The sequence below is a fragment of the Chamaea fasciata genome, unplaced genomic scaffold, assembly GCF_029207755.1.
Source record: "Chamaea fasciata isolate MVZ Bird 193981 ecotype frontalis unplaced genomic scaffold, bChaFas1.0.hap1 SCAF_9, whole genome shotgun sequence".
NCBI lineage: Eukaryota > Metazoa > Chordata > Aves > Passeriformes > Sylviidae > Chamaea > Chamaea fasciata.
The window spans coordinates 7,912,652-7,938,665 of record NW_027094094.1 but is presented as its reverse complement, the minus strand read 5'-3'; the positions used below and the strand labels follow the sequence as shown (position 1 = coordinate 7,938,665).

General features: G+C 40.9%; 1 protein-coding gene across 8 annotated transcripts in view; it reads right to left on the bottom strand.

Annotated features, from left to right (window-relative positions):
• The window catches only part of ABLIM1 (actin binding LIM protein 1), a 142,686-nt gene that overhangs the window by 31,584 nt on the left and 85,088 nt on the right, over window positions 1-26,014 (bottom strand). For all 8 annotated transcript variants that reach the window (XM_066190881.1, XM_066190873.1, XM_066190876.1 and 5 more), the window contains 5 exons: window positions 18,885-18,972; window positions 14,232-14,290; window positions 11,836-11,898; window positions 5,157-5,234; window positions 2,904-3,059 (listed from right to left, as the gene is read on the bottom strand). In XM_066190881.1, the coding sequence (XP_066046978.1) occupies window positions 2,904-3,059; window positions 5,157-5,234; window positions 11,836-11,898; window positions 14,232-14,290; window positions 18,885-18,972 (444 nt within the window). The remainder of the gene's footprint in view (window positions 1-2,903; window positions 3,060-5,156; window positions 5,235-11,835; window positions 11,899-14,231; window positions 14,291-18,884; window positions 18,973-26,014) is intronic.

Here is a 26,014-nt window from a genome sequence, read left to right as displayed (position 1 = left end):
AAGGCCACACTGTGATCAGTTTGAAACACACTGTGCAGGCAACTGAGAAAATCAGCTCCATTCCAGAACAGCAAGGCAGTGCAAATACAGTGATGACTCCGGGTGAGGAAGGGGAAGAGGGAAGAGAAGAGGAAGAGGGAAGGGCAAGAGGTAGAGGAAGGGGAAATGGAAGGGGGAAGGGGAAAGAGGAAGGGGAAGAGGGCTCCTTCTGACCAAACTTACATAAAAATTTCTACTGCAACGGGCTCAATTCTCTATTGCTTTGAGATATGAGAGTCTGCTCTAACACCTGAAGTCACACAGGTAATTTTGTTGTCTGGGAAATTTTTGATAATTTTTACAGGTGTCATTCTGCAACACAAGTTTCAGCATTTCACACTGATGCTATTTTAGCTGTCTTTTACCTGAACTACCATGTGGGATCCCTGCTCCATTTTGAAGCATCTATCATGTTAGAAAAAATTGCTTCTTTCGTTTTATGTCTGCTTCTTTAGTGAAAGGTGTTTCAGAGCATCTAGTGCTTTCAATAAACAGAATATTTGAAATAAAGGACATAAAGTGCAGCTTATATATCCAGCAGAAGTTGGAGCTGAGAAAGGACGACTTGAGTGCTCATCAGGTTGCTGCTCACAGGGCAAAAGTGACAGGTCCTGAAGAACCTGAATGCCTGGCAGTTTCTGGAAACTTTCTCACCGGGTAGCAGACAATGAATTCCCGATCCGGTGTCTCTGAAGGGCGCTCCCCGCGAGAGGGCGCCGGGACAGCGCGGGATGGAGAGAGCGGGGCCGCCCGTGGGACCCGCCCTGCCCGGGAGCGCAGCCCCACGCCGGCTCTGCCCACTGCCAGGCTGCCTTCTCCCCTTCCGTGGGTGAAAGGGGTCGTTTGCTTGTAGCCCATTCCCTGGAATTAAGGTTTGCGTCCATCTCTGGATGAACCTCGGATGTACAAGGAGTACATCCCTGTACATCCAAGCATCCATCCTTGTACCCATCCAAGGGCTACAAGGGAACTCTGGATGTACAAGGAGTGCCTCTTGTGCACCTCCCCTTGTATACCTAAAAATCTTTCTTTGATGAGACGGGTGATTTTTTTTTTTTCTTCTTAAAACATGATGAGCATTTCTAGTCTACAAGCATAAACTGAGGGTCCCCTTTTATTTAACACCACCGCATACACATTTTTTGCAAAGAGAATTCAGGATAAATCACTGTCTACATGACTAAACATGTCACCTTCTTTGCGTTTTAAAGATGATGGGGACTGATGTATGTTGTACCAAGACTGCTGTCACTTGATCACCACAACACAAACACAGGGTAAGGGATCACTCCACCCCAATGGGCTTGTGTTCTCATTAGGGCAAGGGAAGGGACGAGAAACAGATACAAAGAGGTGAGGTAACTTGCCCAAGGTGACAGAAGTCTGCAGTAGCATTGGGTGAAAACCTGAGATGTTCTGAAAAGAAGGTGAGAGCCCCTTCTGTTTCCAGAGCAAATTTCTGTAGTCACTAGAAATTAACTGAATTTAATGCTGGTGAAAATATGGTGTAAGAAACCCCTAAAGGCTTTTGCTTATTCCCAGAACAAGCATAAAAGCAGGCAACTTACACCACATTGCTTTATCAGCTTCCAACATACTGCTTTGTCAGTAAGAAGCTTCCCTTTAAGGATTAACATATAGTTCCCCTTCCCTGGTGAGATTAGTTCCTCCTGTGTGACTGACAGGAGACATATGTTTGTAGCAGGTTTTGTGGAATGGGTCAGGCCTGTTGGAACTGGTCAGAGGTCACCAATGCATCTCACATTGGTTTTGAACCAGATGCCAGCTGGATTCACTACCAACATAAATTGGAGGGGAGAAATTCTGTAATGTTCTGACCTGTTAATCTCTTATTTTATTCCTGAGCTGAATTTCCAATTCATGGTTTAAAAACTATAAAACAGTAAAGAACAAAGGAGAAAAACTGATGCAGTTCTGACCTGCTGGTGGGCAGAACACTGATAAGAAAGCAGATTTTCAGTCACACTGATCTGGTCATCTACAGACCACTGGTGCCTGAATGATTTACTGTAATTTTTTCTTCTTCAACTTATCTTCATACGCAATTCAGTTCCAGTCAGTAAGGTCACTGAGATTGCAGTGGTAAATCCATTTCCACGTCCATTTGGACTTGCATTCAGGAAGTCTGATTCACAGACAGATGGTATTACATGACAAAACTTGCTTCACAGACTGCACTGGAATCATGTAAATAGTAATTGCAGCTATGGAAATGCACCTGAGAAAACTGGGGACAGACAACCTGAAAGACACCTTCACATACAAGTTTAGAAGAATAAATGACATAGCTGTTTCTTATTGCTGCTTGATACAAGCATCCTTACTGAATGTCAGCAGGTTAAAATGTGAGGCAGGTATACCTGCTTTCCCAGGTGGAAGAGCACTTCATCCTGACACAATTTTATCCAGTATGTCTGGCAGAGTGCTCTGGTGATACATATTTCCCTTCAGAATCTGTGACATAAGTATCCTGCTGCTCTTAGTCCACAGAATATCACGGTATTCCTCCTATTCTCTTGTGAATACTGGTGCCCCACAGCACAACAGCACATTGGCTTTTGCCAAGGTTCTGGACCTTGCCATTCCCAAAGATTAGCATATCCATGGGAGTTATGACGAAGCACAAGGAGACAGCCTGCAAACCTGCCCCCTGTGTTAATGTAGGTGTCTAATCCTGCAGTTTGACATGTGAGGCAGCACCGTGAGTGTTCCCAGTACCCCCAGATCAGACAGACACAAAGCAGTGTGAACAGCGGCAGCAGCAGCAAGGACCTCAGGAGTGCCCATGGGAAGCGAAGCAGGCTCTGGATGCACAGTGGAATGAGGTGCTGGTGGGTCATTACCTCTCCAAGACTCTGTCTCTCCTGTCTGTCCTCGTAGGCGGAGGTGTAGAATGGCTCATAAGTAATTAGGTCTGGACGTTCAATGTCATAAATGGCCTTGACTTTGGGAATGGCTGCTAAATCCTTGTAATCAAGGATTTCATTGTCTACTTTTGCCTAAAGGTCAAAGACAGAAGATAAATTAACTTACACAAATGCACTGGCAATTTCTGTTTTACACAGTTCATGATTTTGTGTATTTGTTGTCACACTGTTGCCATGGAAACCCCTTTTTGGCACCCTACATGTGGAATGAATGCTTCTTGTTCTTCTCCAGCAGGCCTCCTCTACAGCAGCTCACAATGTTTTCTCTTCTCTTAGAGAAGAAAGAACATGGCATATATAGATCTAGTTACAAAAGTTTTTTATCCCCAGTAGTGAGCTGGAAACTTCAGCTCTGCAAATGACTCATTTTGTGGCCTCAGGCAAGTATTTTCACCTTTCTGCTCTTGTTTTCCCATATGTAAAATGGGTGATAACATCAATTTAGTTTGCAGATTACAGAGATTACAAAAGGATTTCATGCTGAAGACCACAGACAGATACTCAATTTATAACTGTGCACACCACAAGAGGAAACAGAACTTATTGGAAGGAAATAAAAAGACAAGGAAGACTGTCAGGACTGGGTATCCAAACTCCCAAATAAAATTATTACATTGCATTCATCACTCATCCTGTGCCCAAGCTTCTGACTAAAGCATCCACTCCTTTCCAACCACATGGTGCAAGCATGGACTATTTTTTCCACTAAGACTGCAAGGAGATCTTGACTGGTTAAAAAATAGAAGTAGGAAATAAATTCCAAAGTCAGCTGCACCCATTAGAGGGAGATAGAAAGAGGCCTTACATTTAGTGTAGATAATGAATATCTTTCTTTACTTACAGAAAGATTTTAAATAAATCATCACACATTTTTACCTACCTTACAGAAATGCATTGATGACTAAGGAGGAAAGAGGATATTCAAATTGTTTTTCAACACTTCTACAAGATACTTTATTCACAGTAGATTGCATAAGGGAACTTTCAGTTCTGTTCTGAGTGCTAGCACCTAGTAATTTCAGATTAATATGCATTTGCCTTCGCAAGCTCTTTAACCACCGCTGGTCTTGGTGGTTCTTAAGCAATGCCTTAAACTGGAAACAATACAAAACCTTTCTTGCTAGAGAAGCAAGGCTTGAAATATTTACGACATTCACTTCCTACAAACAGACTCAAATCTGTTCAGCTTTTAATTACCAGATACAAAAAAAATACCTTAGGCCATTTTAATCCTTAAAATATTTAGTTGTATCAACATTTGCTATTTCTGGTATTTCTGTAGTAGTTTTACCAGTTTGTTAATGAGGCACAAGTATGTCTGGATACTCTTAATCCAGTATAAATTATTACAGATACTTTTGTAGACCCTGATCTAGGCTGCCATGTTGCTCCACAGACGGTGATTTTGAGCAGCAATTAATTTTCATAAGCTACAGTTTATGAAGTTGATATTACCCACAGAATGGCAGTTCTCCAGGACATGCTTTGTCTTTTGATATCTGCAGTGCCAACACTTTTCATATATCAGCTTATTTTTGTGGTTGTTGAAATGCATAGAACTAGAGTTTAACTCAGGATGTGAGATTTGTAATTTTGGATATTTTTTCTGCATTATTATAAACGTAACTGCCAAATTTCTGTGGTTTACTCTGCATTTTCATCTATATAATCTCAAGGTTATTGATAAAATCAGTGATTTAGCATTAGGCTTAGTAGTTTTTTTTCCCTAAATTAGAAACACCTTTCCTTCCACAACCAAAAATCTGATTTCTGATTTGGAAGGTGTTGGAAGCCGGGCTTCTTTCAGTGTAGTTGACCCTGCTCCCCACATTCCCCATGTGCAGAGAGTAGACCTGTCAAAAATTGTGCATCAAAGTGCACAGAATTCCTCACAAAATCCTTAAAAAGTCGAATGACCCCTGTGCCCTCTGTCCCTCTTCATTACCACCAAGTGACATCAAAAGATTTACTGTACCTTTCCAAGAGAAACGTGACCTGGAAAAGGCCTACCCTGCTCTTGAAATCCTGTAGCTATAAAAGCTACATGGCAAAGGTTTTAACAATTTAAGCACTGAAATAAAGCATCAGTATAAAAGTGATTTATTTCAGCATGAGTAGTTCATGTGCAAGCAAAGGCTTGGCACCTTATTCACCAGAAGGAATACTTACATAGATAGTGTGGCCTGGAGAGCCAGGTATACTGGAACCTGGTCTGGAATAAATGCTTTCTGATGATGTTCTTGTAGGCTGAAAAACAAAAGGGAACTTTTGAGAGCAATCTGAAGCCATTAACGTTGGCAATTTTAAGTGAAGTTATCTGCGTACATCTTGAAAATAACTGAATTTAGGAAAAAATGTCAACACAAATGCAAGCATTCTGGCAAATTCCACAATCTTGTGAGGCAAGTGGACTTTTTTTTTTTTTGGTAGGGGAAGGAGTGGTGTGAGAGGGGAAGAGGTTTTCTAAATCATACAGTGTAAAAGACTAGACTGACAACAATAATGAACAAAATCAAACAACACCTGCCAGAGACACTGTAGGAGCCATACAAAGAACCATCCAGGATAGTCCTGCTGGTCATTTTAGCAACACATTAGTTCACAAACCACTGCAGGGATCAGCAGTCCAGCAGACAAAACTGTTGTGAGGAGCACAGAACACACATTATCTCTTCCCAGGTGTTCAATCCCTGGATTTCCATTAGGAATTAAATCATCAGAACTGAATTCAGCCTTTCTAAGTAAAAGGACCTGAAATCCTTCACCTGGAGCTCTTCCCTATATCTGCAGCACAGCCAAGATGCAGCAGGGAAGTCAAATGTTGGTTGCAATGTCATGATTCCCCATACTGCAAAAGTCATGATGTTTAATGATGATATCCTGCAAACTGAAACTCATCCCTACAGAGCCAGTGCTGCTACATTTAGTAGATTTTCCAACACTTTTTCAGGACTAGACAGACACTGATGCCCTGGGGGAAGTTCTTTGAGAGGAGACAAAACAACTGATGACCAAGATGTGGGGATCCTGAGAACCTGATGCATTTGAAAAGTATTCTATTTGATCAAAAGTCACCACTGTTAGTGTGATTACTCCTAAACTTGGCATGCAGCAGACACACTAAGGCAGTCAACCATATCCCAACTGCAACTGAAACACCAAGAACAAGTTTTGCTCCCTTTGCTCCTAAGAACCAAATCCCACCACAAAACTTTGTGTCAGCACGTGACTCTGATGACACCAGTGCAGTGGGACACTTCAAAGTCACTTAAAATTCAATCCTGGAAAACAGTTCTTACCTCATCAGCTTGTGATGTTAGGCCCCCTGGACTAAGAGAAACAAGGCTTGACAGCCTGGCTCACTGTTTCTTAGGAAATACTGGAGTCAACACAAAAGGGCTACTGGACCTATCTTATCTCTCAGCATACATTTCCTGGAGGAACCCTTCAACTGACCCCTGAGACTTTCTACTTTTAAATTCCAAGCCAAAGAAGCTATTGGAACCATCTGTATATGAAATGGTGATGACTAGACACGGATTATACAGCAGGCTTTCTCTGACTTCACTTTTCAGAATGAAGTCACCACGTTCAGGGAGGGTTAGAGAAACAAAAGGCTTTGAATATGTTCCACCAAAAAGTGTAAGATTCAGATCAAACAGAGAGGAGATGGAGCTGTGGACTGACACAGTCACAAATCCTCTCCAGAGCATGTTTGAGAATACCTTCTCAGCTGGACCTTTACATATTTCTTTTCTTTTCTTTTCTCTCTGTAGCTGCAAATTCCTACATCTCAAAAGGGAAGAGAAATTTCTCATCTGCCCTTAGGCTCCTCCCGAACCAAAACCCAGCAACAAACACTTGTTTCATGGAAATGTTACAAGAATTGAGCTGGAAAATCTGGCTACTGTTGAGAAACACTTTATTCCCCCTTCCATTCTTCCATTCCACTCTGTTTGAGTGGAGACACATGTAACATGTTGTTGCAGTTACTATGGAAAACAATTGTTTTCATTACAACATAGGGAACAGTATGAAGTACTTGAGGTACTATTAGGGGTGTCTCTGTTACCTTTGGCTTTTGGCAGACATACTTTGAGAGTTTTGTCTGCTCAATTTTCCCTGTTGTAGGAAAACAAGCGTTAGAGGCAGTTATGGCTTGTTCCCATTTGGCAAGCCCTTTGGATCTTTTATAATTGCCTCAGAAAACAAGACATTCTCAGTCCTCACTCCAGCTCCTTAGTTTCATCTCTTAGTGTCACTGCTAAAAACCTTTTTGTTTAAGGAAAATTCACTTGCATGTATCACTTCAGTGAATTTACTAAATACAGTTAGACACCTTAAGAAGATAGTTTCAGCCATATCCTGGTAATAACTTTCTTAGGTGCTCTTAACCCTGGAGTACAAGAGGAATTGTCAGATGGACTGACAAGTTGTGGCACCTGTTCTTCATTTCCTCACTGTGTTTCTGTTCCAAGTTCCTCTTTGCCATCCCATTAGCAAGGCCATGAGCCAGAAATGACACCCTTTAAACCAGTTTTCTATTTGCTGTGATTCGTTCTGTGTACATCAGTTTTACCTTCTGCCTATTGCAAAGCTCCCCACTGCCTGGGCAGGATGCCCTGCTGTCAGCCATGCCTGAGCACACTCTGCTCCTTTCCTGAGCACACTCTGCTCCTTTCCTGAGCACACTCTGCTCCTTCCCTGAGGAGCTGAATCCAAGCAGACCTGCAACTCTGAGGCTCCTCTAGCAGCTTCTAGTCCTGTACCTTGCTTATGTCTAAACATAACCTTGAAGACAGTGCATGGAAAAGGACTTGTACATCTACTCTCACCCTTCCTGCCTCACTTTGTTCTATTTCTTATTTTAAGTTACACAGGCTGTTTCCATCACAGATGGCTCTTTCCTACCCTGCTTCTTACCATATGGTCTGGAATCCTTCACAGCTTTGCACTTTCCCCTAATGACAATTGTATTGCACTTAAAAACATTTATGCTGCTTGCTTTAACAAACATACACCAAAGATTCCTTGATATACGCTGTTCCTCTGGCATACTTTCAGTTGCTATGGTTGGCTCCTCTCCTGAGAGATCCATAAAAGCTCCTGTTTGAAAATCTGTGACCTGGTATGGCTTTTATTAGACCGATTGCTACACTTTCATCCCTGATCCTGTGTAACAGCGTCGTGACTCTGTATCTTAAACAGGTGGCAAGAGACACACTGGAGGTCAAGTTCTCTCTTGATGTAGCTGCACTGGGGTGTAAATCCCATCTTAGAGGGGAGCTGATCAGAGCACAGCTAAAACAGGAATAGGGTTGGCCCTGATGTAACCTTTAACATTATAGATGTGGAGATAACATGAGTGCATCTCTTTCACACGTTATTCAAAGAAAACAGGTGAAGAAAGAGGACACAATCTTCAATATGAACACAATAATCTAGAGGTATTTACTTCCATTACAATAGTCCTGTGACACTTGTTCCACACTCCTTGCAACAAAACAAGTTAAGCTGCCTTACTTCCTCTACAAAGAGATCTGAAACATTTTTATATAATTGTTCTTTTCCTTGAAGGATTCAAATGCTGCTTTTTACAAGGCCACCTTTGTGTAGAGAAATGTAAGGGAAATTTCTATGAAGAGCTATTTTTTTTCATTTCTGGTGGTACGAGGCTTCTCCAAATTTTCTGAGAGTAGGAGAGTCATCACTTTTTTCCTTTCCTCTTCCACACAAATGGATGTAACAGTAGTAAATATATCAATAAAGGATGTCTGTACCAAATACAGAAAGTCTATGAAGTATATGAAAAAAAATCAAAAGAAATTTAGTCAAGAAGAGTTCATGCATGTCATTAAATGAGCCAAAGGAAAAAACAGATCACAAAGCATCTAAAGTATTTGCAAGACCTCCGTATTTCCCACTTTATCACAGACTTTCTTATTGTCATGTTTTTGTTCTTCATTTCATGCATTTACCTTCAACACAAAAGTTCTTTGTCAGTTTCATTTGCAGTTTGATAGAGATAATACCAACTGTCATGCTTATCCTCTTAAGTTCACCGTGAATTGAGTGCCCAATTATCATATCACCCATGCAGATGCCCCAAACTGATTAACTTGGTATTTTAGTATTGGACTACAAAGCTTAAGATGTTCATCTGCATTTACCCCTGTTTGTTATGTCATCATGCATGGTACATCATCTAAATGAATAACTTCTTTAAAAAAAAAAAAAAAACCAAAAACCGCTAGAGCCATTCACATCATCCAGGTGCTGCTACAATGTGGTGGCTCTGGCATTCTCAAGTACAGATGTTCAGCATCATGCTCTGTAAAAACTTACAGGTGCAGGCAACCAGATCAGAACTGATCCCAAGAACATCTGGCCAAATGGATGCACTATCGTTTTACAAAGGCATCGTCACCATTTACAGTACCTGCCTTAATTTTTTGATAGAGTTCATTATGCAAGGCGGTGATAATAGCTGCAGAAGAATGAATATGTTTTCACTTAATAACATTTAACATTTTAGCTTAAGCAAATTCTCTAAACCTCAGAAGCACATTTATAAATAAACTAATAGAAGATTAGGATGGAATTTCTTCTACTGGGCAGACTTGGAAACAGTAAGGGATTTGACTTTCTCAGTACAACACTTTTTACACTGACTACCTGCTCTATCAATTGCAAGGTTTTACAGTTGATTAGTGTTTGGAACCAGGGCTTATAAAATATGGATTTCCAATGGATTTCTGTAATTTTCAATGGCTATACAAGACCAACAAAGTCCCTCAATGTCAGCAGTCTTTGTGCCTCTCTGCTGGTTAACTGTTCCCTTCTCCTTACAAGAATGTTTCCTTCAAAGGCATGCATTCCTTATTTCTCTGCACTAAATATGCATCAAGACAAAACTAGTGAGCACAGTTAGTTCCAACTCACACAGACACAGGTATTAATAGGTTACAACTAAATTTTCTTTCCTTTCTGGACACAAAGGCCAGAAGGGAGAATGAATTTTTAACAGGTAATCACTGAAGGTATGTTGGTACCAAACAAACTCCTACAACACCACTCATGCAAACTTAGCCTTCATCGAGAGTATCTTAAGGGGGAAGAACAAGAAAATAAAGTGGGAAGTGCAGAACATACTGAATTCAATAGAAGCTTTCAGAGAATTCAGGGGATTTCACCCTACCATTTTCTAAGTACAATTTTCATGTAGATTCAAGCCTTTGGCCCACTTTTATAGTGACAACAATGACACTACCTTTATGTCTACTCTGTAGAAAAAGACTTGAAACCAAAATCTGCCTTGAGTTCCAAAATCTGCCTTGAGTTACGCTTTGTAGAATCACCTTGTAAAGCTAAACAGAATTTAATACTGACCAAATTTACACAAGAGGATATTCATCTGACCCTAAGCTACTTGTATCCTATACAGTCTACAAGGCAAGAAAGAGAACATACCTTTATTTTAACATGGGCTGCTCCTATTTTGCCTTGCATATTTTTCTAATACATTGAATAGGATTTGGGGTTTTAATCCTGAGGCTCCTGGATTTCAACACTGGATACTCAGACTCATGCGTTCTAAGCCAAATGCAAAGTCACTACACTGGCCTAAAAGATGAGTGAAATGGTCCCAGTTTGCTGTTCTCAGACTGCAAGATTTTACTCCATAAAGCCTAGGACTGAAGAGACATTGTTCTCCTTAGGAGCACTGCTAAAACATCTTTATGCTGTATTTTCTTGATATACAGATCTGTAGCTAAGAGAGAGAGAGGTGTTCAGTAGTAGTTAAGTAACTAAACTACTATGCAGGACAAAGGCTAGAGGGCTTGCATTAGCCCCCACTGAATCACAGAATTGGATTCCACTGTCCAACCCCATCCTGCAGGCTGGATCTCAGACAGACACCCTGCCCTGGGGCTGACATTTGACTGCATCTACTCTGCAATGAGAGATGTGAAGGCTGCACAAACCAGCACCAAGGAAATCCTGTGGCATGGACTCTCTGCCTGCCTGTCTGCTGCCAGCCTGTACCAGGTCTGCACCAGTGTGCTCTGACTTCATCACCAGGTGAAAACTACCTCAGGTGCACCTGCATCAGCACAGCCACACGTCCCACAGCAGACACCACCAACAAACACTGCCCTGAAGGGGAAGAAATGGAATTGGGTGGTGTTTGCAGGTGCAAAGCAAACTCAGTAAAATCTGAAAGTAGAAAGCTACTCCAGAGTCAAGAGGACAGAGAGGACCTTGCAACTCACATGTGGATCTGCAGCAGACTAGAGAGGCAAACGCTCTCAGGCAGCACATAGAATATATCCAAACCTGGGAATCTGTAAGCATTTCTCAGCTAAAGTATTAATGGGTAGTTGGTCAATATATATAAAAAAAGGAAGTGACTTAACTGATGACTTTTTTTTTTTTTCTAAAAACATAAGTCATTGCTCATGGAAAACGTTTTCTTTTTAACCATTGCTTTAAAGTCAGATATTTTTCACCATTTTCATTTGCTTCTTATTTGCACTCTAATTTTTTGTTTCAGAAGGAAAACTTTCTGGAATACTGGAAGACCAATACTACAGCCCCCAAAAGCTCATCTGAATCTAAAATAAAAAAGTTAATTTTAAGCATTTCATTAAACAAAATAAAAAAATGTGAGAATTAACAAGCAACACTGAAACAAGTGATGCAAAATACAGCGTCAGTGCCCATGGTGGCAAGTGATAGCAGGAAAGCTGTGTGGCAGGAGTAGTAGCAAGCGCAGCAAATGACAGTAATGAAGAATCTTCTCAGTAAAGAAGATCATTATCAGCACTATGAAAACACAACAGCAAACCTCTGCAGAGCGTGGCCTGCGCAGAACCAGACTCTTTGGATAAAAGAACTCAGATGAGGAATGCTGTCATGAAACACAAAAGGGAAAAATGAGTGAAAAGGAAAGCAGTTTCCCCAGTTCAGTGGTTAAGCTCTTTTTTTTTTTTTTCAATCAAGTTATTATCATCTGCTTGTGTTATCTGTTACTTACTGACCGCTGCAGAATGGTGAACAGCCAGACAGTTGTAAATAAACACCTAAACAATATACATTTTTGTAACACGCATATGGTTGCTTTGTTTTCTGCTTGTTTTGTCTTTGTAAACTTCCACGAATTTCCATGGGGAAAAGATCTAAAGCAACCGTTGCTTTTATGAACTCTCTCTCAGATCTTGACCAGCTCAAATGCTGATAAGTTTATTTCACAATTCAGTTTCTGAGAGAAAACAGAACTTGCTGAAAACTTCTGAAGTTACTTCAGTGATAAAAGGGTTTTTGTTTTGTTTTGTTCTATAGGGAAAGGAAGCCCAGCAAGCAAATAGGCAATTGCACTGGCTTTTTGCAGAACCCCCCAAAAAATCTAGGCTTGACCCTGAATAAAAATCTGAAATTCAATCAAAGTACAGATCCCAATTTAGTGCTGACATGCTCAAAAGCACATACTTCCCCCAGTTTTGTTTGTTTTTGTACCTACCTGTTTGCTACTGCCTTCATTTGGGTCAACAGGATGAAACACGTGTCAAAGTCATCAAAGTGGACTCCAGCTGATATTACAGCAGAGTTTCTGACTTTGCACCAGAGTAGACAGAGACTACCTATGATGTGCCATAGAAGCTAAAAACGGTGCATCTCAGCCAGCTTCACTGCGAGGCATTTATCAAAGCCTTTCAAGGACATATTAAACCTCTGCATAGAAGGTCTCCTCCAGGAGCGTGGTGCTGCTGGACAGCTGTGCTGTCACACTGCTCAGATGCCTCCCTCAGTTTGCCTTTTTCAGCTTCCCTTCCTCTTCCTGCAGGAACTCACTTAGGCAAAGCCCTGCAGGTGAGTGAATCCATTTATTCGCTCACTTCAATTAAAGTTAGCTGAGGGAGGAGAATACTGACAAAAAGGGAAATACTTGAAGAGGACTACAGCCATTTCCATGGGGAATGAAAATAAGCCAACTGATTTATAAGGTCAGCTGGAGAAGGCTAATAAGGGCCACAGTGTAGTCAGGAGTGCTTTGATAAAACTCCTGGGTCCAAGTGAAAGGGAGGTATTGTACTGCAACCAAAGTACTAGAAGGCACAAAGATTCTGATACTTAGGCATAGCCAAAATACTGTCTTACATTCAAACTGTTAAATGAGGAAGAAAATCCAGTCTGGCATAATTTTCCATTTTCTTACAAAAAGTCAGGACAGAACAATGTGTGAATGCTGGGTGGTACCTGCACTGAGGTTTGGCCATTCTGGACCACATGCCCATCTAGGGCCAGTTATGTTTTTGGCCCACACTAACACGAACTCTGCTCAACAGGAATTTATCTGCACATTACCTATGACTATAATAAATTCTCAGTGGGGGATGTTTTTCAGACCAGTGTACTGGAATAAAGACTGAAGGATGTGGCTTCCTGTGAATGAGACCCACATAGAATACAACCCACAGGATGTCATAGGTATCTTCACACCAGTACCTCTCAGGTTCCTTATGTGTAAGACAATTTATTCATATGCAGTCTCTAATATTCATATCTTAAAGTTCAAGGGACCAACTGAGACATCAAAAAGAGAAAATCGTCCAGAGGATGAATCAGTGAAAAAGGGCTTAGAATTGCCTGGTTCATGCAAAAAGCCAGGCTCTAGCATTTATCAGTGCAGCATTATTGTCACTGAGGATTTGACCCAGAAAGTTTGTCTGAATATGCTGATGTAACTCCAAGGGTAATTGTTGCTCTTTTTGGCATTCAAATCAGGATCACTTTAGGTTGAGGCTTACTTGGATGGCAAAGAAAGAAGAGTTCATCTTGCCTAAATGCTGCAAATAACCACGCAGAACAGGGGATAACTATAGAGCAATTACACAGATGTGCAAAACCACTAAAATATATGATAGCAGTTGCCCTGTTCATATCTTCTCCTTAAGAGTCTCTCTCACAACAATTGAGATATGAAATGAAGTGTCTTAGATACTTGGCCACGTCTGTATGTCAGTAAATGACACTATCTTTAAGGCAGTGCACTGAGACAGGTATGTGAAGGTGGTAAGCCTAAAAATCAGAGCAATACCTCTGAAGTGCCTCCACTGTATATTCTGCCAGAGTTGTGACAGCTATGCGAAAAAAACATGGAAAAAGTCACTCTTTTAAAAACAACATTCAATTATTGTGTGTGCAAAATGTATGGTGTGTCATTGAGCCATGACTTCTGCTTACCCGGAGCTTCTCTTCAGTCTTAGTGGATTGCTTACAGTCGGGATGCCAGACAGTGGAACCTGAGGGAGGAGAAACACATCTTTATTCAGAGCAAAGCAGATGACTTCTGCTCATCACAAGCCAGTTATAAAAGAGAACGTCTTCATTGCATCAGATGCTGAATCTGTATGAACTATGAGAGTAATTCACATTAAAGTCTAGCTCATGGGAATATAACGGAAAATAAAATTCAAATCCTTGGCGTATCTACAGCAGCTTTGTCCTGAGGCTGCCAAAGCACTTTGCACACATTCTTAATTAAAACTCGAGCAGCCTCAAGCACCAACAGGGTGAGTGAGCACCAGCTGGAGGGATTGAAAGAGAGAGGGTTTCCTCTGGCAGGATGGAGGGTAAGAGCAAAGGAACTGGGCCATGGTTACCTGATCTGTTCTCCCCTTATGTATTGCCCTATGCATAGAAAAGAAGTTCTGATTGTAAATCCACTGAGCAATAGCTGTCATAAACAGTTACTGTAATGTACTACTCAGATCACATCTTCCCTCATGCAAAATGCAAAAGGAAAAGCAAAATTAAAAATTTCACAGTGCGAGAGCCAGGGCTGTGTGTGACCCACTGGCAGCAGCCAGGATGACAGGTGGTGCAAAGCTGCACATGGGAGAGCCCCTCCCTGGATCCCAGCACACCGTTCCTGCCTTTGGCACACACAGCACTTCTACCCTGTGCTCTGGTGTGTGGCACTGGTGCTCCCACATGATATATTCCAGCTATACATCCTACTAAAATAGTCAAATCCTCTGCTGTTTGTTTCCCAAAATACGAGATTCCTTCTTATGCTGCAAAGTAGGAATATCCTGCTGTCCTCAAGGACTGAGCAATGTCAGGGGCAAGAAGCATTTCCATCCCATTTCAGTTGTCCTTTGAAACAGAGTGTAAACTGTGGTAACTGCTGGAAAGCTGTTGGCAGGTATCGGCCAAGATGAAACAGAGCAAAAACTAACACTGATTTTTAACACTGACTGCAGCTGCAATCAAATTCATCCTTCATTCCAGTCACCACAAAGCCAATCCAGAGCCCTGACTATCTGCAGGGGGGAACATCACCTCTTGACTCTGTCCACAAAGAAACCAAACAGAGTCCAGTCCAGGTCTCCTGCTGGTGACTATTAGCTCAAAGCAGTCAGAGGAAACCCCACCCTCAGAGGACAGGAGAAGGATGGGTCAGGGCCCCTGAAAACTTTCTTCTAACCAGCCTTTACATGGCTTGGTGCAGAAGTAAAGAGCAGCAGGAATCATTTCACTCCCAGCAGTACACAGCATAGTCATCATCAGGAGACAGGCGAGAACGCTGTGACACTGGAGCAAGGGTCTGAGATGTTTGGCTGTGAGTCTAAGCCGAGGAAGAAGAAACTGTGCATTTGGCAGAGGGAAACCATCAGACAACAGGGGGAAGTGCACCAAGAGCCTTCTCTGTAAACAAACAGCAGCCTCAGAGCCAGGACCCCACAGAGCCTGCGAGATCAGGAGGGAGCCGTGCCCTGTCCATGCAGGAGGAAGAGAGTTCAGGTTATAAGGCTGTAAGTTCATGTTAAAAGAAGTGATCTGAGTATACTCAAGATACTAATACTCCTCTGAATATGACACCTACTGCTCAAGGATGAACTAAGAGTCAGAAGATTTTAGTTCAAGTCTCAAATCCAGCTGTGAGATTCCTTCCTGTGTGGCCCTGAGAAAAACGATCCCTATTCCTCTGTCCCCCACTATTAGATTAATGGCAGGAGTTGATGATCTTAGGAGTCTTCCCAACCTTAACAATTCTGTGATTCTTTTCTGTTAAACTTTCCCTACCATCAAAGAGAAAGCTGTCACTGAATTTTGGGCAGTATTTATCACAAACTGGCACAATTTAGGGACGCCCTGTGAGAATGCTGAAAGTGAACAAGAAATGCAGAAACCCGGATGTCATTTTCATGGTGAACCCTAGTTAAGGGTTGTAGATTTTCTTTCACAAAATGGTAAGAGATTCGAAAGATGCGACATTTAAAAATCTAAATCAGACAGAGCAGGCTTAAGAAGTGAGATGTACATATTTTTTGTGATCTTGAACTCTGAGCCACTTACATTTTGTAGATACTATTCATCCAAACTATTCATGCCAACCTATTTTGAAATGTTTGCAAGGGTGCAAATTCCCAAGCTGCATCTCTCCTCTCTTTTACTACTGGAAACAGTTCAGCAAATTGTGATTATTTCCATTCTTAGCATATGTTTGCTTGCTCACCTGGCAAACACCAACTAGCATGCTTATTTATTTAGCTTTATACTTTTTCCACATACCATTATTTCAACATCAGCATCCCTTTAAATACTGGGCATTCCTGGCTCAGCAACAGCCTTGTGGAGCAGCCCATAAAATAATGTATTACCAGGAAGTCAATGGGAAAGAGCTTCTGGTGCTGCTTCTTTCTTATTTTCATGTGTTGGAGCAGTGCCAAGCCAGAGTGTTTCTGCTAGGATTATTCCAACCATCCTTAACATAGAAAGCCCCAAGACAGACATCCTGTGTGTCCATGTTCTCCTTTTGCAGGTTTCCCCACTCATTTCCAATACAAGATTCTACCACAATCCTGCCAAGCTTCTCTATTATACAAAGCAATACCAAAACCATGCTTTCACATTCCAGGGACAGGACAATTAGAGGTGAGATGGAAGCCACCTATTTTTGTATTTTATCAACAATGTGATTTTTGTTCTGCTTTATTGTTGTGGTGTTGTATTTCTGTTTTGGAGAAATGCTTGGAATGCTGTTATTCTGCACCCTAGGGTCAGTGACTTGGATGGAGTCAGGATATGCATTTCAGCTGAGAGCTTTGCACAAGAAAGGCTTTTAGGTCCTCACACTTACAAGCACGCTGAATTTAGCAAAGAAAGCTTTGGCAGGATAGTCTGGAGCACAGCCAGCAATTACATTATTTAGTCAGAAAACGTCTTGTGAACAATAATGCAATGCAATTGGAGGTGCTCCTCCCCTGGGACAGACTGACCACAAGGAACATTGATTCATAACCACAGAAAGAGAGATACACTTAAAAGAGAACAGCAGATTAAGCTACTGCTTGGTTTCTCTTCTCTCTCTCTTCTTATCACCTGAACTTGTCCAGGACGAACTCCAGCCTAGTTTTAGTAAAAGTGGTACCTCCTGTCTCAAAGCCTGCTCAATGAACCCAAAGTCCCACTCTCTGCTAGGCTGGTGCAAATGGCACCAGTTGGAAATGGTTGTAATTAATTAATGACAGCAAAGGACGATCTGATGCTTATTTTGAACTCTACCTGTACTTTATCACATCATCATGTGAGGAAACTAAGATTTGCCAGATGCTGTAACTGCTGCTTTCAAGTTAGTCTTTCCAGTTTGCCATCAGAAAGCTGCACCTCCCACCCAGCCCTCTTCCAGCCTCTCCCTGCTCCTGCCAAGCAGAACTGCTACACAATTTCACATCCCGTTCTGGGCACAGCTGGAATAAGATGACTGAGGTATAAGGTCAGGGAGAGATGAGAGAGAGGGACTGCAAGGAAGGACAAACTACAAAATAAAACAAGTTAGCTTCAAAGGAATGCCTTAACAATATTATCTTATTTTGGAACTCCTCCAGTAAGAACCTCTCCTCAGGATTTCAAAAACTGGCTGTGACCACACTTGCATAACTTTTTTGCTATTCTTCTACATTCCTTTCAAGTACCTCAAGTTTTCTAACGTAAGTCCAGTATATAAAATCCCAACATGTATCTGCCTTATTCGCTTTTATTTCTGGCTTACATAAATGAGTATTATACATCTTACTACCAACAGTAATACTACAGCAAGCAATAAAAATAACTTAATAGGTAGTATACCAGTATACCATCCTCTCAGACAGTAGGTGGGATTCAGATCAAGGATACTTTTCAATCAAAGAAAAGAGCATATTCTTTTTTTATGTGAAAAAAATCACAAAAAAAAAAAAAAAAAAAAAAAAAAAGCTCGGCAATAATTGGGAGTGCAAGACTTTTAACAAGAAAGGGGAGATGAAAATAAGCACACAAGAAAGAGCTGGCTATAGAAAGATATAAAAATAAAATACATGGGAATAAAAAGAGAGATGTGACCAGAGAAAAAGGAAGTAAGCAAGGGAAGCAAATACAATTAAGAACTGGAGGAGAGACTCTGTCAATGAGTGCATGAGGTATGAGGTCTACACGGTTCAGAACAAATTCACAGCAGCTTCTGGAAGATTCTCCCTTGCCTTTTACAGAATAGCACAGAAACTGATCAGCAGAATCCAGGGGAAATCCCTTCACTTTGTCTGGTATATCTCATACACCCTTCTGGCTAAACTATCCATGAGATGTCAAATTCAGAGGCAACCTAATAAATTTCATTTTTTAGCAAGCACAGGCTGCCTCAGTGAGGGTGCAGAGTCCCTGCAAAGTCACAGTTATGGCCACCTAAGAGAGCAAAAGGGTATCAGGTGAAAAGATATGAGAACACTGTTGAGGACAGGATGACTATAGTCCTCCTTGGACATATTACATGGGGATGGTTTATAAATTCCTGAGGTCTGTGACTGAAAAATCACCATGTCTGATTTTCTTGTTTTGTAATGGAGACATCCTTACCTTGCAGATACATTTCTTCCCCTTCTGTGAACATTTGGTTGCATCTGCTGCATCGTGCACAGCTTGGATGATAATGCTTGTCACCTGCCTAAACAAAAACAAAAAAGGAACATGAAGGACAAATGGATTGCACTGCTTTCTGAGCACTCCTTATTTGCTAACTGACCATTGCCCTTTTTCTTCTAGTTCACCTGTTTTGATACAACACTGCCCTCATGATGAGACAGTAGCACTGGGAATGTAAGCTCTGCCACACTGCTTCAGCCCTGCGGTCTGTCCTGCCCTCAGCAGAGGCCAGCAGTGACTGCTTGGGAAAAAGTCTGTAAAAGACAACACAGAGCAGCCCTTCCTCTTCACACCTTCCCATTCGAGTAATCAGTGCCTTTCTGGCTAGGAGCTACATCATAAGGTACTTGTTCTCCATGATCTGACAAACAACTTTTTAAATCTTCATCTGTCTAACAATCCAAGGCAATGAATGTCACACTGCAGTTAATTGGTGTAAACCTGCTGCCTCCCTGTTTTGCCAAACACCACGTATTTTCTCAATTGCTCCATTGTCATGGAAGGATTTAGTCAATGAATGAGTTTTCAACCTGTTATTTGATTCCCTGGCCTTTTTCCCTAAACTGCTGATAAGGGTATTAGTAAAGAGAGCTTTCTAGAGCCAATTCTGGGACCATTAATTTAATTCCCAGATGCCTGACTTCAGAAACTACACCAGCACAGACAGCCTGAGCTGAATTTGAGCTACTGATGTAAAGGTCCTAAATACCCTAGATCCTGTTACCCAAATCCAAATCCACTGAGTCATTCAGTCTCTTAAATACATTGATACCCATAATAGGTAAAGCTGATCAGATTTCAGGCCTATAAGGACAAAAAAAATCAAGGCATAAATATTAATGCGATTTCTTCTCCTTAGGGGACCAAAGCAATCAATACATGAACTTCCTCACATCATGCACTAAGCACAAAATGTCCACATCAGGCTTTTAAATGAAAAAATAAATAATGCTAGAAAAGGACCCTTCATAGTGATAAGTAAAGAATTCCAAAAGTCTTTGAATTTGTATCTCGCTTTCCAAACAAATTAACCTCAAATCATCTTTCACAAATATCCCCCATCCACTGAGATGCTATATGCACAAAATATCTGTTTACTCTATAGGTGACTTGTAAAATGTCATCAAAACCATCTCCTACCTCATCATACTTAAGGCCATAACATGACTAAATCCAACCATTCATTTTATCTATTGAGAAGAATAAGAATGTATTTTTGGTTCACATTTGACATTCATTACACAAGTTTTTTATTTAAACATATTTATATGTGATAATGAAGAACATGGATTAAAGTACCCGACAGCTACCAGAAAATCAGCTCTACCACCCTTGTACACGTAAAGCTACACCATCAAATTTTAATACCTCCCATCCAGGAATTTCAGCAATACAAGACCAGAGAAGAGGACTCAATGTGCTCTTAGTTTAGTTCTACATTTCACTGTTCAATTGCAAAGAGCCTGCACTTCTCTTAATCAGATCCTGCATTTACTGTTGATTCTTGCATTTTAGGGGAAAAATCCACCAAACGGAGAGTAATGGGATTTAAGTGTTTTTAGTAAAGCAGATTTAGAGCTATCAGGCAAAACAGGGTCTCTATTAAAAGGGAAAATGAGAACTCACTATAAAATGTTTACTTAAGGAAGAAAAGCTAATGAGGGAGAAAACATAGAACTGATGTTTGACTTGCAGCAACAAAGCTAATATTTTGAACTGAGAGAGAAAAACACAGTTAATGCTCATTCTCTATCATTTTCATTACTGGCTGCCTTCTTCATCTCTCCCTCTCCCTAGCAATTATTTAACCTCTGAGGTGTCCCACTGGTTTCATTCAAGACTGGAATTTATAGGATAAAGAAATCCAGAATTCATCACATTATAATGCATAGACCTGTGGCTTCTCTGAAGTTTTGTGCTCCTGGAAAACTTCTAATAAGCTACTGTCAAGGGAAAATAGTTCAAACCATGTACACCTGCCTCTTCCAAACAGCCAAAGGGATCAATTTCAAGTTTATCAGGTCTTTCCCCGAGACTGAAACAACTGGTTAAATTTTAGCCTGGTGTGAGTGATGATGAATGAACACCACGCCCCAGATAACACAACCCTGCAAGTCCAAGTGAGAACACACCCTGCACTGGAGAGGTTTTGGGGGAGTCAAGTATCAGAGCAGCTGCAGTTGTTGTTGTTGGTAAACACTTCCAAAACAGTTTCATGAGTTTTCTCCCTTTGTAATGTTCCTACAACTCACAAGCGGGATCCTTCCTATGGTAGGTATTTGCCGGGAAACATTCTGAATCTCAGCTTACTCAGGACTCATCTTGCTGTGCCTGACTTGCTGTGATCATCTGGGCAAAAGGTTGCTAGAAATCAGTAATTGATAATGTATTACAAAAAACATTTGCATCTACAAGTCAATGAAATATTCACACTTTCTAGACATTTGTTTTTCCCCTTTTAGGGCTACTAAACCCTCATTCAGTATGTTCAGTGTGTAGCTTTCTGGGATCTCATGCTGCTGTGCTGTGCATTAAAAGGTTTGCACCTCAATCCTTATGGCAATAACAGGTAACATTGATTAGGTGCACATTTGCCCCAAACATTCTTCAGTCAAGGTGAGAGAGGGTTAAAGGCTCTTGTGTTCTCACTCTGCTGAGTTCTCCTCGCCCCTTCTCAAGTTCACATCCAGAAACCCTTTGCAGTTCTCTGTGCTATGCACTGGGATTTGATCTATCATACTGCTTGTGGTCCCTTCTGAATAATTTCACTTTGGTTGAGTCATCAGGATTATCCAAACCATCAAGCACAAACTGTGACCCATATCTTAGAGGATTGTCCCTAAAATAAGATGGAGGAAGCTAAATTAATTGCTGTAAATACCTTGATTTGCTTAGCTAGAGGTGCTAAAAGCAACCAAAATGATATTTAACATTTTTACTTCCAATTCTTAAATGGAATTTAATGAATTGACAACAATTTATTTTCAAATGAAATATTAAACCTATGTCTTGCTGTCACTCCCTATAAAATCATCAGACACTCGCATGTGCCCTAAAAGCAAACATCATTTATGAATTTATGACAACATACAATCTCTTCTGACTTGCCTATTTATCTTCTACCCACATTGACAAATCTGAAATGGGTTCTCAGATAAAATCCCGTTTGAACACAGCAGACAGAAAAAGTTAAATTAAAAAAAGCAGAAGTACGTTCTCATTTACCAAATACTTCCAGAGCCTTAGAATTGCGGAGTGAAGAAACAGTGACCTAAGGAACTCTACAAGCATAATTATAAATGTAGATAAATGGATGCTAAATTTGAGTAGCTTTCTATGGCTCTGCAAATCTTACTGATCAGTGACTGATCAAAGATATAAGACTTCTAGTTATTTTCTATGTACTACAAGTACATATACTGTCCACAATATGCACATTACATGCATGTTCATGGATGAAATAGAGACAATGTTATTTTAGATAGTATTAAGGATCTATTTATTCTGGTAATTTCAAGACTTAACTGGAATCAAGTCTGTATCAACAGTGACCTCCAGTTTCCCAGTCTACAAAGCAGGTTAAATTACATTTAATGTCCTACATAGAATACTGTGGAGAAAAACTACCAAGGAAAACCATTATAGAAATGCACTCTTCATAACCAGTCTTAAAAATAAAACCATGTAATCACATCTCTAATGCTTGTGAAGGACAGTTGGAGGGTCAATGACCAGGATTCATGGATGATGGACTCCACAGGGGAGCTGGATGTGTTTATTCTGCAGAGGACATGTCCCAAGTACCATGAGCAAAAGTACAAACTCTATTATGTATTATAACAATACCAAGAGCTATAATAATAATTGACAATGAGAAAACACATTTTTCATACCAGATTTTTCATAGATCACCTTTTCAGACTCAGAAGCTATAAATTTCCAGCCAGCTAAGAGCCTCTGTGGACTGTTGACAGAGTGGTTTGAAGGTTCCCTCTAATGGGGTGGGGTAATGACCCTGCACAGTTGTCCAGAGTGACAGAGGTGGCAGAACAGAGGAACTGGGTTACACACTGTGTACACCCAGCTTAGAGACCTCCACCAGTTTAAAAGGTAAACTAAAGGGTTAGGAGGTACTTGAAGCACCACTTGAACACCATTCTGTGAGCTCCGGTACAACCTTCTCACCCTGCTGTGCTCCAGCCCATCCACAACATGCACAGTGCTCATTTACCTTCACTTTAGAAACTTTACTTGTTTGGGAACCTCCTGAAGACTGTACTGTCACTCCTAGCTGTCAGGGAAGGCAGTGGTGGGTACTGCAAGGATTATTCCAACCCAGGAGCTGCAAATGCACCTGCAGACAAGCCAGCACAACTTGTCCCAAACATCCAGCTGAAGAAGTACCAGCACTGAGCTCATGTACAGCATTAACCCGGGGGTAACAGCACTTCAAAAGCCAAGGACTGTATTTTCTGAGTCCAAGCCCTCTGCCCCCACTTCCCACAAGACTAACTTTTATTCTCTGAGTGCCTGTAAAGCTCTAGGCTGATTAAATAAATGTTTTCCTCTTTGGTGAACGTGAGAGCTTAAGATTTCCTATTACTCATGCCTTCAGCTCTGTCCTTCCTTCCAGAACAACAGCGAACAAGAGCCAGAGAGAACAATAACAAGAATCCCGCTAGGAGAGCTCACATGCCAGTGCGTCTGGTAGAGGAAGAACTAATTACCAACAGACATGTTCTGCTGGCCAAAGGACACAATTAAGTGCATATTTGTTGTGTTACATTTGCACAGCTGCACTCCTTCACTCTCCTTTCAGAGGTAACTTGGCAGTCACCTGACAGCTACTAAACATGTAGGAAGCTTTACTTTTCTATTTAAATACCACAAAAACTGTTATGCAGTTGAAAGAGTGCATTTTAGAGTAAAGGCACTTCCCTTTTTTTTTAGTTTTTATGAACAGTTAAAATAGGCCCATTTGAGAGACAAACCTATCCAACACTTATGCCTATCATGACTCTGAGGATAATGACTTGATTTTTTAACTCTCTTAAAGACTGCAGAGCAGCACAAAGAATAATTCAGACTCATCTTTTAAACCCCTTAAGGAATGTCATGAATGGTAAAACAGGAACTGTGGCAGTAGCCTGCCATTTTCCAGTGAAGCTTTATTTTAATTACTTGCAGAGGTCACAGAACCTTCAACCCTGTTTGATGTTCAGTGTAACATCAAATTCCATTGTTTCCTTCTCTGCAGGCTTCTGTGATCTCACAAGTGGCTGGAACAGCATAAACACTATGAAGACCAAAATTTGCTTCTAATAACATCCTGACCCAAACTGTCCACTCATTTTTCCCAGGCTCTTATCTGTTGAGCAAGTCACTACAAATATCTGTGCTCAGGAAAAAAAAAAAAAAAAAAAAAAGGTGCAGTTTCTTTGCTTCCAAAGGATTTCAGAATCTACCATAAGTTTCTTTATTACTACCAAAGGAAGGAAAGTGTAATAATTTTTTAATAAAATTAGTCCTTGTTTAATATGGATTTTTAAAATTTGGACCTTCTAAAGCTGTTTTTGACTCTGCTGTCACAACATCTCAATGGAAGCAGCTCTCAGCACAGCCTGAGCCTCTGCTCAACCTGCGGGAGGATGGAGCAGCAGGAAGCGGAGCTCACACGGGCAGTTCCCAAGCTGATGGAGCTGCAACAGACAAGACTGGGGAGAAGTGGGAAATGGAGCGTGAGGCCGTGACTGTAAATCTGAATGACAACATGCATGGAAGAGACATGGGAGATCCTCTGAGCCCACCACTGATTGCTGCGCTGCCTTGGTTGAGACAAAACCCCAGCTGCCCTGCTGTTATGAACACTTGCACTGTTAATTCATGCCCAGTTGTCTGATTTTATACAAAAATACTTCCCTGCATTACAACAGTGACTGACAATGTCATGCTAGTATATCCCTTAATGGATGGACTGTAATAAACTTTGTAACTTATTAATGTTAATTCCATTGACACACAATATTGTTATACCCATCAGCTGCTGCTGACAGCAGGGCAATTATTCACTGCATGGAATACATCTTTCCTTACAGCAGAGATGTGAGTAATCATTCAGGCTAAATTCCCATCTGTGAAACTGCTCTACTGGCATGAAGCAACAGCCCTCATGGCAGCTGAACTGGACTTGCTTTAGTAAGGTCCTAGAACTTGTGATTGCACTGTCAGCTCTGCTTTGAGTTCTCACTTTCTTGCAACACTCAAAGTTGAGCAAGCTGCACACGCAGGTGAGATGCTCAGCTGTCTTTATGGTCTTTATGGAGCTGTTCATTCTGTCTTTATGGGGCAAATCCACCTCTTGCTACACACAGGACCAAAACTGAGAACTCATGTTACTTACACAGTTAACAGCAGGTCAGTACAAAGAAGAGAATTCCACTCAACTGAGAAATGTACCCCCACAGGAGCCCAAAGTGGCTGGCTAGAATCTTGTGGGCAGTACAGAAGAGCAAAACAACTGCAAGCACACCTTTATTGCCTACTGCCAGGATTTCAGCATCATCTCTGTTAGGACCTTATGTTAGATTTATGCACAAGAAGCCTAATCCCACTAACTGAATAAGAATAAGAAGCAATCCAGAAGAAATATATGTACTATATTTTATATTTTGTTAAGTTTCATTTGTATCTAATTATAATATAAATCTATGAACTCATTGTCTTCATTACACCTACTTTAGGTCCATATGAAGGCAAAATCCAGCACTCACCATTTAATTTCCTTTTAAACCCCATTTAGAATTTTTTAAAACTCTGAACTCCTTAGCAGCCAGTATCTGACACAAATCCCTTCTCTATTTCTCAACAATGCTGGAACAGGTACAGTTTATAAGTACAGGTGTGGGCTTTCTATATCTTCTGTAATCTTTAGGCTTCACAAAGCTCTAGATAAGTAAATATTCCTTTATCTCGTATGCATTTTGTCCAGCATGATTTTTGACATGAAAAGATACTTGAGAAACTGAAGGACCTGCTTACAGCCACATTCGTATCGCTGGATTAGT